The sequence below is a fragment of the Tamandua tetradactyla genome, chromosome 5, assembly GCF_023851605.1.
Source record: "Tamandua tetradactyla isolate mTamTet1 chromosome 5, mTamTet1.pri, whole genome shotgun sequence".
Lineage (NCBI taxonomy): Eukaryota > Metazoa > Chordata > Mammalia > Pilosa > Myrmecophagidae > Tamandua > Tamandua tetradactyla.
This window is the reverse complement of record NC_135331.1, coordinates 163,365,953-163,379,159: the sequence shown is the minus strand read 5'-3', so window position 1 is coordinate 163,379,159 and position 13,207 is coordinate 163,365,953. Positions and strand designations below refer to the sequence as shown.

At 41.8% G+C, this 13,207-nt stretch overlaps 1 protein-coding gene across 4 annotated transcripts in view; it reads left to right on the top strand.

The window, feature by feature from the left end:
• The window catches only part of PREP (prolyl endopeptidase), a 166,554-nt gene that overhangs the window by 36,061 nt on the left and 117,286 nt on the right, over positions 1 to 13,207 (top strand). For all 4 annotated transcript variants that reach the window (XM_077162524.1, XM_077162523.1, XM_077162522.1 and 1 more), the window contains one exon: positions 5,034 to 5,108. In XM_077162524.1, the coding sequence (XP_077018639.1) occupies positions 5,034 to 5,108 (75 nt within the window). The remainder of the gene's footprint in view (positions 1 to 5,033; positions 5,109 to 13,207) is intronic.

Sequence of the window (13,207 nt, the reverse complement as noted above, 5' to 3'; positions counted from 1 at the left end):
TGCCGCGTTGAAGAGGAGCGGTCACCCTGTAGTGTGGCTAGTGCTGAGCCAAGTTCTCTTAAAGGAGAAGAGGGGCTGAGGGGAGACCTTCGAAGGGAGACAGGATGGCCCTTTTTTAGAATAAGTTTTGCCTAGAAGGAGTTAACCACCTTATTACCTAAGCTGCAGATGAACTCAGGGTAACCTTTGAGATCGGGTGGGTAGAATGCTGGGCAAACACCTTTTATGTGTAAAAAATAATTTGGCATCGTAAGAATCGGATTGAATCCAAATGTTGCCAGGGCGTGATTCTCTTCCTTGTAGCCAGATTCTTAGATGACTTAGAATCAGAGTAAAAATATTTTTGTATAATGCAGTTTAAATTTTTCTGTTTACTTTGACCTGATTTTTGCCAGAAAGTCTGTGCTTTATGAAGCATGTCTCACTTTGGGGTAAAGATGCCGAGACTTTACAGTAAAGGACGTGATGTTTTAAATTAAGACTTCCAAATGGCTCTGATGTATTCTGGCTTCTGTGACCATTGGCATCTGGTAACCATGTTTTTCTCAGTCTGTTTAGCTGCTTGCTTATTAAATTTGCTCTAACAGCACACGAAGCCCTATTCTTATGGTTCAAAACCTTGCTTATGATGCTTCCTGTATGTATGCTCAGGACAGGCTAAGAAAACCTGGAGGCTAATTGTGGTTTTGCCACTCACTAGTTGGGTGATTTGGTGACCACTTACCTGATAATAGGCCTTTTTGCTCGTATTGTCATTCATTCATTCCCCCAACAGTCTAGCTCTGCAGTGTGGCTGACTTTAGTAATGGAAATACATGTGAATATCTTGGTTGGGGCCTTTAAAGCTTAGAACTTTCAGGATAGATAAAAATACAAACAATTGCTCAAAATATAGTTTGATAAGTACATATCTCAGTTTTGTTTTGTGTTGATTTTTCGGAGGGATGCTACTTGCTTAATTTTTCCCCACTCTGGGTACCAAAATCCTGCAGTTCAGCTATCTATGTTTAACAGTTCTCGAAAGGGTTAAATGGGGATTTTTATGAAGGCATCAGAAAGATTAGGGGCAATTAACTCTAAAGGGGATACCGTGGATTTTAATATTCTCCAGTTCCTTCTTACCAAAGAACTTGCACTAACCTTCAGTCAGCATGGCCAAGGAGATGTAGCCCTGGTCCAGACTGGATCTTCCTCTGTGGATCCCACAGTGCAAATACCCCAGCAGATTGCTGACATGAGTATCCTTTTCCTGCTTCAGGGTTCTGATTACTAAGCCCTAGGCTTGGCTTCTATATTCCCTCGAACCATAGCCGTAGATTTCTGGGAGGGGCTTGTTTCCAACGTGAGCTGAAGATTGCTGTAGCTCTGTCTCTCTCTCACTGGAGCATCTTTCAGGCACTTCCTCGGCAGTCTCCTGCTGTATTGTGAGGCTGGAGCATAGAACCCCTTTGGTAAATACTGGGCAGAAATGTGGAAGCCGTGACACTTTTTTGTATAACACTGTTGACCATCTGCTAAGAGTGTTGCTGTCGGGAAATTTAGGCTGTTCCAGGGGTCTCCCATCATGACAGCAGGGTTTGCAGGTTGAGGTGAAAACACAGAGGAGGAAGGGATTCATTTCTAGTAGGAAGAGAAGAAAATTTGTAAATAGAGCCTGGATGTTGGCCAGTTGAATAAGGGAGAAAGGCCATTCCTGGCCGTGTGACTAAAATAAGGCCATGTTGGGCAGACCTGGATGGTTGTGGAATTTCATTTGTTTGTAGACTGGCAAAAGGCCATTGTGGCCAGAGCATGCATTGGCGTGAGGCTTGGATGGGGGGTCTGGAAAGATGCAGGCCCTACCCACTGTGTGTCAGAGCCTGTACTTGATCCTGCAGGCCAGGGGGCAGCCCTAGAGAGGTGCAAGTAAAATACTGAACTGTATTAAATAGTACAGTGCCTGATGAGGGCTCTATTTTTAAAGCCCCTTGAGGTTTGTAAACTTAAAATCAGATGGAAGAATTAGATACCACATAACTTGAATTCAGGGGATGTCACCATGAGAACACCCCATTTGTAGGGACTGGTTTTGTAGAAGAAAGGTGGGGAGGCGGTTTTGGGGATTATCCTGGAGAGACACAGTTTCGTGTCCTGGTTAACAATGTCTGGTCAATAACTTGGGTCTGCATTAAATGGTAAGTTCCAGTTCTGGGAAGATAGGACTGTTTCTTTGGGGGTGAACACCATTCAGGAGGTGGGATGGTGTATGATGCCCTGGGCTTTGGGATGGAGCGTATGAGGGGTGCACCTGCCGTTTTACACGTGACCCTGCCTGGCTTGACTGAGTGATCTAGTGTGAGGTTAAGTCCACAGGCTTTGGGATTAGGCAGAGGTGGGTTACAACCCTACTGCTTTTATCAACTCTCTGACCTTTGCCAATTGCTTTAGTTCACTCAGGCTTCAATTTCCTCATCTGGAAAATGAGTTAATAATCATCTCAGGGTGAGGGACAAATGAGCTAATGTGGGTGAATTCTGCAGTGCAATGTTTAGCTCCCGGGCTCTCTGAGTAAAGCAGTAGATCTGTTGGTCTTTACCCTCACTGGTCTCTCTGAGCTGCATTTCCTAATCTGTAATGAGGGAATATAAACAAGCCTCTTCAAAGCATTGGGCACAATGTGGCTATTCAATAAGTGTTCATAATTTTGCACTCATCAGTACCTTCACTTGCGCTTGTGCTTGCCGTGATTTCTGGTAATCTCTTTTGCTTCCTTTGAAAAGTTAAATTTCTGGGAACACCTCTCTGAGTTTTAGTAATATCACAACCCAGGAGCATTTTTTTTTTTTTTTTTTTGCGTTGGCTGACACCGGGAATTGAACCCAAGTCTCCAGCATGATAGGCAAGAACTCTTGCCACTGTGCCACCATTGCCCACCCCCAGGAACATTTTTAAAGTATCTGCTCTGACCCTAGAGGAACATTTGGGGAAAACAAAGGGGGAATTCTTTGAGTCCCAGCTCCAATTCGGAACAAGGTATGGCCCTGGGCGTAATGTCCAGCCTTATCCCTGCCAACATTTAGTATGTTGGATTGGCATATCTTTTGCAGTTTTACATTTTTCAGATCTCTTATTGCTCAGGAAAAGAGAGTTGTCATTTTAAGTATTTTTATAACCACTCAATGCTGTGCCAAATGTAAAAACTTGCAGATGAGAGGGAAAAAAAATTTTAAACACTGCATTCAGTGATGACATTGTGCTGAAACTTAGAGAAGCTTTAGGTAACGGTTAAAAATTAGTAATTTTATGAAGACCTGTCAGAAGAGGCTTTAGTCTCACTTTGTTGATCCTTGCTGTCATCAGCCCATTGTTTAATGAGATCAGTTCCAGAGTGTTCTGCCTTAACGCCCATGTATCCGGTTGTGCATTCCAGGTGTCCTCTCACCTGGTACCGGGTGCAGGCCGATGCAGACCCCTTGCTGAAAGTCCTTTATGGAAAGCACACGAGAAGATTGTTTTCTGACCACTTGGACAGCACCCACACTGGGTCTCTGATTAGCCCTAGAGGCCTGTGCTCAGTTTTTCCATTGCTAGGACGGTGTTTTCTTTTCTCAGAGAACAGCCCTTACCTTCTGGTGTTATAGAACAAAGCAAGAAGGAGACATTAAAAAGTCACCTGAGACAGAGGAAGACTACCCACAGGAGAAGGCTTGAACTGGATGGAGAGTTGTGCAGAGAGACTGAATTGGAAAGACATGGTCGATGTGGTTTTGGTTAATTAGATTAATTTTATTGGTATAAGAGGAAGAGTTTTGTGACATTTCAACTTTGGGATAATTTCTCTAATTCTCTGGAGAGTGGTGAAAAACTGGCCCCACCCCCGCACCTCCAAACCTCCTTCAGGCTCATTCCCCCAGACCCTGGGCCCAGCATCAAGGAATTTGTGCGTTTGTGAAGCTCGCCAGGTGATTTCTGTTGTCAGCCTCTCAGCCACCCTCACACCAAGCTGTTCTTGTTTTTTAATGCGATTTTATTGAGATCTATTCACACAGCATAGACCCCATCTGAAGTATGCAGTCGCTGGGTCACAGTGTCGTCACATGGTTGTGCATACAGCCTGTGATCAAATTTAGGTTCTCCTTACTCTAGGAAAGAAATAAAATAAAAAAGAAGACCCTAATCCTCCCCATTCTCCTTATCCACCCTTATTATTGACCCATGTTGTTGGCATGGAACATGTGTTACTTTTGATGAAAGAGGATTATAAAATGTTACATTTAACAGTAGTCCATAGTTTGCAGTAGGTTTATTTTCCCCATATGCCCCTTTATTATTAACTCCTATAATAGTGTTGTACGTCTGCTTACACTAAGCTGTTTTATTTCTTCAAATATCAGGGTAGTCTGGAAGGGCAATGCGTTTGTGCCTCCTTCTTATAAAAGGCAGAAGAAAGCATTTTATAGTAATATACAAACAGGAAGAAAAGTGAATGTTTTAGAGATGTTCTTTGCATTTAAATTGGCCTTTTCAGCTAGTATCAGTTAGAATCGTTGTACTAGACATTAGTAACTTGATTTTTGGCAGTTTAAGCTTAAAAACACAATTGATCATCTCATATATTGTAGGGGCTGTTCCTAATCGTTCATCAGCTTAGAAAGAACAGGAAAAGAAGCACGTGTGCTGTGGGCCCCTCATCAACAGGGCCTTCGCGCATTTCCAGTGCATCGTGTAATTCTGTACTTTGTCCTGACAGCACATTTTCAAGTTTCTTTAGCACAGCGGTAGGTCTTTGTTTTGTGTTGTATAGACTGAGCAGTTTCCTATTTTCTTCCATCTTTCTTCCCTCTCCAGCTAAAACATTCCTTTCACGAAGGGTGGCTTGACACCTTTGAGAACCTGCCAACTTTGGTTCATGTAGTAATTTGGTTAAGACGCGTTGCCAGTGAGCCGATTGCAGTGGTTTTGACTGGACCTTTCCTATTTTCCAGCACCATTCACAAATATTTTTAGTTGGTGATAGACACTAATGATCTCATACCTCATTTTGTGTTTTGCAGGTACAAGATTATCATGGCCATAAGATCTGTGACCCCTACGTTTGGCTTGAAGACCCAGACAGTGAGCAGACAAAGGTATGTGGTTTATAATTAAAGTGAAGTCAGCTTTAGCAGTTAGCGCCCAGCCCTAGCCATCAGTAGCTACCTACAGCTTCCCCTCCACGTGTCTACCTTCCTGTGTTTTCCACCATGTGATGGGAAGGGTAACTGTTGGCATCACACTTTTTGCCAAATGATTTATGGGAAAAAGGTGCAAATATTTGAAGTCTTGGAGACGATCAGGTATCTGTTTTGAGTAATTTTATGGTTTACAGTGACACTGATGAACCAGCTGTTGGACACAAGAATGTTAAAAGGGAAGAAGGGGGCAGAGGGAGGAAGGAAACTGATTTTTACCAAAGAAAAATGACAACCTTGACAGAATTAATGTGAAGGAAAAAAAATGCCAAGAACGTTTTTCTCCAAAGATAAGAAAACGTCATAGACTGAACAAATAAATATCAGGTCATGAAAAATGAATGTTGGTCCTAGATCATGTATTGATTTTAAAGGAACAGCGGTAAGACAGGGTAAACTATATATTTTAGAAGTAGTAGGGAGAATTTTCTTTTCTGTCTAAAAACTTAAAGCATTCCTGTTCTTTTGGAGAAACATAGTATTTTGAGGACCCACCTGAAGTCTCATCTCATTAATGGAGCTGTCCTGTGTCCGATGGATATATTTCCCTGCTTAGAGTGCTCAGGGCTTGTCATATCATTTGGGACTTGTCATGTATATATGCTTTGTGTGGTTGATTAATTTTCATTGGGAGAGGGAAGAGTATTTCTCAAATTCACCTTAAGTTCTTTGACTCTCATTTATGTAATCATTCTTGCATATTACTTAAACTGTAAGAGCGTATATAGCAATATATATAAGGTTTGTAATATGCTTGCTATTCCTGAAGATTTTTGAGCTTCTTTAGAATCCCAGAGTACATTTTCCATTAAAAAAAAAAGCTAAACAGGTTAAATGCACTCTTAGTAGTTTTCCAGGACAGCCTCCAAAAGCCTATATCTAATCTCTTTCTGTATCTTGTAGTCTCTTCCTAACATATGTGTCAATGTTTCTTTGGAGAACTGAATTCAGATTTCCAAATTATAATGCCAGGAAAGCATCTGTTCCTGATGTGGACTTGGCATGTGGAATTTGGACTCTTCCCTTACCTGGTCCCCATTCTTGGCCAGTTGGGTTGCAGATTTCATCACCTTCATCTCCTTGGGGAAGAGCTTGACAGGAGAGGACTGGGGAGAAGAGCCTATCCAGGCATGATGCTACACGCAGGAGGTGGGTGTGGAGGCAGGAAGAGGTTGCTCCTGCTCAGGTGACTCCTATGCTCCTACTGGCTGGCTTGCCACCATCCTCACCTTCTCTTTGTGACCAGGGTTTCTCTCCTCCACTGTCCACTGCAGTAGGTCTTACAGCTTCTCCCCCATCCTTCACCCCTGATGCAAGCACAGTTCCACTCTGAGATTTTTCTAGTGGTTTTTACTTCTATCACAATCCTGCTTTCTCTCCCTTTCCTAATTCCCTTTGAGCAAGACAAAGGTTTCATGGGTGAGAATGATTGGTATTTGAGTTTTTCAGTTTTTCTTTTAAGTATTGGGTTCGAGAGGTAAATGGGTACTGTTTTGGTTTGCTGAAGCTGCCAGGATGCAATATACCAGAAAAAGATTGGCTTTTACAAAGGGGATGTATTAGGTTATGAACTTACAGGTCTAAGGCCATGGAAATGTCCAAATTAAGGCATGAACAAGGGGATACCGTTACTGAAGAAAGGCCAATTGTGTCCAGGTTCCTCTGTCACACAGGGAGGTACATGGTGATGTCTCCAGGCTCTTCTCTTCTGGGGTGGTTTCAGAAAATGGCTTTCTCAGCTTCTGTGGGTCCTTCTGGCTTCTGCTGGGTGTTTTTTTTCTAAGCATCTGTGGGTCCTCTTTTAGCTTCTCTGGGGCAAATTCTGAATTTCTTCTCTTAGCTTAGCATCTTCTATAGCATTTTCTGTCTCCAAGCATCTGTGCTTTCTCTAAAGTGTCTCCCTCTTAAAGGACTCCAGTAAGTGGATAAAAGCTCACCTAGAATGGATGGAGTCACATCTCCATGGAAGCAACCTAATCAAAAGCCCCCAGCCAACGATAGGTCTGCCTCCACAAGATTGGATTAAAAGAACATAGCTTTTCTGGGCTACATAACAGTTTCAAACCATCACAGATTCCAAAGTGAGAACAGATGGGTAGCCTCTGGAGCAGGCAAAGGCTGTAGCTGTGCAGATAAGGTTAGGAGGAGCAGCGAGTAGGTGTGGCGCTGCCTTCCCTCTGTGACTCTGCTTCAGACAGCCTTAGATCATCCAACATTGGGCTGAGCTGAGACAGAGGGATTGAGCCTGGGAGTGGAGAGTCACAGGCAACTACATAGCCTCTGATGGATGAAAGCGCCAGAGAAAGGAGTGAAATTCCTGTGCATGTGTTGGAAAAACTATCCCCAGGGGCTGTCTCTGATGATTACTCTGTCTGAGGTACTGGATACAACCTGGATTTCTTTGATCTTTGATGGTGACTATCTGAGTAATGCAGCAATGCCAGAATGACCCAGTTTTTTTAATGTATTAATGAATGGACAGTATGTTGTTCCTTGATTGATAATGGCAGGTCCCATGGATGACAAGCCATTTATTACTGGATGCCAAGCTTCCAGTTAGTGGATGCCTCATTCCTAAATTAGTGATCTTACATTTAGCACTTGACAGAAGCTAGTGACATTGGCATGTACCCTATTATTTCCATGGTATACGCTTCTTAGATGTTTACTATATGCAAGAGAGCTTACTTTACTGAGAGCTTTGTCTACCCTATCTCATTTAAGTCTCAAGCTCTGAAATAGATATTTTTATTTACCCCCATTTTACAGATGAAGAAATTGAGGTACTGAGTGATTGAGAACTTTGTCCCAGGTGACTCAGCTAGTAAGTGTGGAGCCAGGAGTGGAACCCCAGTAAGCTCAGGTAGTTATCAAGCTCACAGTTAAATATAAATAAAAGAAAAAAGACTCTGGTGTAATAGCTTTGGGGATGCAAGCCATAGGAAGTTATTCATGCCTTTGCTTACAGCGTGACTCCTTAAGCTCTCTGGATGGATGGTGGGCTGGCCCCGCACTCCTACCCCAGCCCATTCGTACAGCTATCAGAGGAGATGTACAGCTTATACCTTCTCTCCGCATTCTGGACACATTCCTTTCTTACCTCTTTCTAAACAGGCTTATAATTGACAAGGGTCAGTTCATCATCTAGGAGCGAAAATTAAATTTTGGCCTCAGACTAAAAAGGCAGGGTGTGTTTTTGTAATGAGTTGAAAAGCTGCACGAATATTTCCTACGCATGGGTATAAGCATATACACAAGAGCGTATTAGTCATATGTTGGTATTAGAGGAGAAACTCTGTGTAGCCTCCAAGGACAAAGAAAATCCTGTCAGTAAAAACCAATCAAAAAGTAAGGAATATTTGTAGCTCTTTGATACTAAGATCTAAAATGCTGTCTTTGATTTAATCTAATATTTAATATAGGTGATCCAGTTCTGACAGTGCCTGGCATTTAAGGTTTTATCCTTTATAAAAGAATATCAGAACAGACTTGTAGTTTAGAAAAGACTCAAACATGCAGATGGAAGACGAATTGAATGTGGGTGAGTCCTTTCAAGCTGTCAAAGCCCATAGAATCCTGCTTCATAGCAAATCTTCCAGATTGTAAAAGATCACACATAATTCAGTTGATTCTCTGAAGCAAATCCAACCCTGATATGAAAACAAAGATGCCATTGGGCCATCTGCCCAATAAATACGTAATGCGAGCCACATACATAATTTGAAATTTTCTAGTAGCCCCATTAAAAAGTAAAAGGAAACTGTGAAATTAATTGTAATGTATTTAAGAATCCAAAATATCCAAAATATTGCCATGTCAAGGTATAACCAACATAAAATATTGTTATGAGATTTTTACATTCTTTTCCTTAAACTAAGTTTTTGAAATGTAATGTGTATTTTACACTTTTAACACATCTCAATTCAGACTGTCCACATTTTGGTTACTCAGAAGTCATATGTGGCTAGTGGATACCAGATTAGACAATGATAATATAGATAATATTTCTTGTAAATATAGATGTAAAAATTAGAAATCAGTATTAGTTGGGAAAAAAGCAGAATTTATCACAGAATTTAAGAACAGTTCAATATTAATATATTAAATACAGCTATATATTGTCTTAGTTGATAGTCAGAAGATATTGGAGAAAAATCCAAAACTAAAAGTAGGAATAATGTTTTAACAAGATGGCACATAGTCAAAAGAGCTTAAAGAGTAGGCTAGAATGTTCTCTGTCACTACTATGTTTATATCTTTTGCAAAGCTTTGAGCAGTACAGTAAACCATAAGTCAAAATTTGGTAGAGGAGAAAGTGGAGGTATCATTAACTGTACATTATTTGATTATGTATCTGGAAAACCTAAGGGAAAGAACTGAATATGCATTAAAATTAATGAGTTCAGTAAAGTGACAAAGTTCAAAATAAATATAAAATCAGCAGCATCCATATTTCTCATCGGTACTGAAATAGGAACCCATTTGGTAGCAACAACAAAGAGCAAATGCCTGAGAATGAAGAAGAGATTTCAAGCCTGCTGGGAGAGGAATAATGTCACTGTCAGTGTTATGAAGGTGGAGAAAAGAGCCAGCATGGGGCATTATTTATAAAAGTGGAAATTGGAAATAATCTCCATTTTCAACAAAAGTGAAGCAATTAAACAGAATGTGGTGAGCCTGCTTGATGAAGTATTATGTATCTATTAAAATGATGTGTTATAAAGATTGCTCACAAGCATGAAAAAGTGTTTATGGTAGAATAGTAAGTGTGAGAAGGATCACAGTGCTTTGAATTATTACAACTTAAAAAAAATGCCTTTGAAGAAACTTCTGGGAGAGTCTATATGAAAATACAAACTAAAAAAAAATGAAAATTGAAAAAAAAGGTAAAGGAAAAACTCTGGGTTAAAAGGAACTCTAGTTATCTGTTATGTATGAGAAGGACCACAGGGAATTCTCACTAGTGTAAATGGGGCATCAGAGTAACCTGTAAGTTTTTCAGTGTGAAGTGCCCAAGAGAGCAGTTTGCAGTCATTAAAAATGACTGCTGGTCTGATTTTTTTTAACCCATTCCTGTGGGTGTGAAGCCATTGTAAGTAGGATGTTTTGGTGAGTCAAATCTTAAGTTGAGATGTGAACCACCTCATTCAGGTTGGGTTTAATCCTCTTACTGGAATCCTTTGTAAGAGGATAAAAAGACAGAGAGAAACACAGAAAAAAGCTCCAGAGAAGCTGAGAGAGGACACACAGAAAACAGAGAGGCAACGAAACCTGGGAGAGAATGGAGAGGCCAGCAGACATCGCCATGTGCCTGTTCGTGTGATGGACGGCCTGAGGAAGCGTTGTGTGTTGATGCCTTAATTTGGACATTTTCATGGACTTGGAACTAAACTTGTAAGGTGATAAATCCCCATTGTAAAAGCCAACCCATTTCTGGTATATTGCATTTCATCAGCTTTAGCAAACGAAAACACTAGGCAATAAAACAGGTGGGTCCTAACTGCCCTTTAGCACACACTTTCCATTCACAAGCATTTCCAGCTTGTCCTTTGCAAATTTTAGAAGGAAGTTGGCAAGGTCTGGCATGTTGACATTATGGCAACTCCAACCTTCAATCTGCTAATAAAGAGGCTCTGCCCAGTCCACCTCTCCCCCATCGCACCCCCAACCTATGACCTAACCTGTGCAACGAGACTTCCTAATCTCTAGCTTCCTTAATTTCCCTCTAGCATGTGTGTCTGTTTCCCATAGCAAACACACGTACACCCAAAATCCTCATATTGTGCCTTACCTTTTCACAACCTTTTTCCCTCTCAGCCAGTCTCCTGACCTTCAGAGATGCCCTGCTCAGGTTTTATTTCATCATGGCCCATGCCCCTCTCTCCCTTTACCTGACTGTGAGCCACTCTTCTTGGCCCTTGACATAACTGAAACCTCCTCTCTCTTTTGTCACCATTCCCCAAACAGCTCCCATCACTGCAAACTATTCTCTTTGACAGCAGTGCCAAATTGCCAAATCCAGAGACTTTCAAAAATCAGAATCTGATCTTCGTAAATGGAGCCCATGTCCAGAGGGAGACTTTAGGGTGGAGTGGTGGCCTGGGGCTGTTCTTCCCCCTCAGCCCTGCACTGACTGACCGCCAGGACCTGGGAGTTTGCCAGCAGTGTTGAGGCCGCAATACTCTAACTCAGAGTTCTATGAAAATAGCAAGTCAGCATTATTCTTTCCTGGTCTCTTCACCCATTGTGCTATACCAGTGGGTTCACATTGTAGCAGCGGCCCCTCCCTGATTGTTTTAGTTTCCCGACTGCTAAAACAAATGCCATGCAGTGGGTTGGCGTCAACAACAGGAATTTATTGGCTCATAGTTTTGAGGCTAGAAGTCCAAAATCAAGGCATCAGAAAGGCCACACTTTCCTCCCTGAAGACTGTGGCATTCTGAGGCCAGCTGATGACGATTCTTGGTCCTGGCTCTTCCATTATGTGGCAGTACACAAGGAGGCATCTTTTCCTTTCTCTCCTGGGTTCCTTTGATTTCCAGCTTCTGGCTGCTCCCTGTGGCTTCTCGCTCTGTGCCCTGTTTCCTTTACTTAGAAGGCTTTCAGCCATATTGGATTAAGGCCCACCCTCATTCAGTCTGGGCACATCTTAACTGATAGCATCTTCCAATCCCTATGTACAAACAGGTTAACACCGGTAGGATGAGGGAACCTGAACGTGCCTTTTGTGGGGGGCATGATTCAGTCCCCCACAGTGATAAATTCTTCTCTTTACCTCTCTGGGCTTGGTTTTCCAACCCCAAGATCCAGATACAAGCAACATCCTTGGAACTGCTTGAAGACTCTCCCCATCTTATCCTGTCTTACTGTGGCATCAGCTTATTAGCTGAATATTCTGGAAGTTGTTACTGAATTGCTGAAGAGGAGATACAGAGAGAAAGGAAAAATTTCACAGTTTTCATAGGATGGTTGTCTTAATTGTCACGATTGTCAAGTCTGGCTTTCACAGAAGCTCTGTCCTAGGGCCTTGGTGTATGAGTTAACTGAGTGTATATAGTTAATGAATTTTTTTTTTTTCTGGGAGCTTCCCTGGACAAAATGAGAGTAACAGCAGCTTCATTTCCTTTGTGAATCTTGAGAGAAAAACTAACAGGACCCAGCAAAAAAAAAAAAGAAAAAAAGGAATATGTTTCTGTAGATGTTCATTTCCTTCTAAAGTAAACATAGAATCACCATTTCAGAGAGGATCAAACGAATACACAACAAAGATATTATTTTCTAGGACATTTGCTCTTCTTCCCGTTTTCCCATCGGCTGCCCCCTTGGAGGTAGCACATTCCACCTGCTGATTAAAGGACTCTGCAGAGTAGAGAGGAGAACAGATGCCCTTCATTCTCACTGAGAAACCTGGAAAAAACCTGGAAATGTCACATTCCTCTTCTGTCCCAGTACTTGATTTCCTTCCTTTGCTGAAAAATTTAAATCTTGGTCAATTTCTGACCATCTCTAGGATACTTAAATATCCTAGGATTTCTCTAGAGATATTTTAATGTCACAGAGGTCAATGGAGAATAAAGTTTGAGGAGGTGAACACCTGCTTTCCCTGGTACCCTTTCTTGTCTCTCTGGAAATCAGATGATTCGTTTTTGTTTTCTAAGGTTAGCCCTAGAAGTGTGTAGCATGGGGAGTTTCTGCTCTGTTCTGGTGTTTCTCTGGCCTAAATCTACACAGTGTGCTTTCCCTCCTGTGGACCCAGAGCCAACCTCTGGAAGAACTTGTGGGGAGCGAGGTGAGCAGGGGTTCACCTGTCTGCTGTCATGTCCCCATCAGGCCACTGTGGTTTTAGGCTGAAGGAGATACAACAGAGGGAAAGCTTGCTCTCAGGACTTTTGGTATCTTTAGGTAAATGCCTCTGAGTGAAAAGACAGCAGCTACAGCTTCCTTTTGGAGCCGGCAAACATCAGGAATGAACTCATAGTATAAAAGGCTATTTCTGG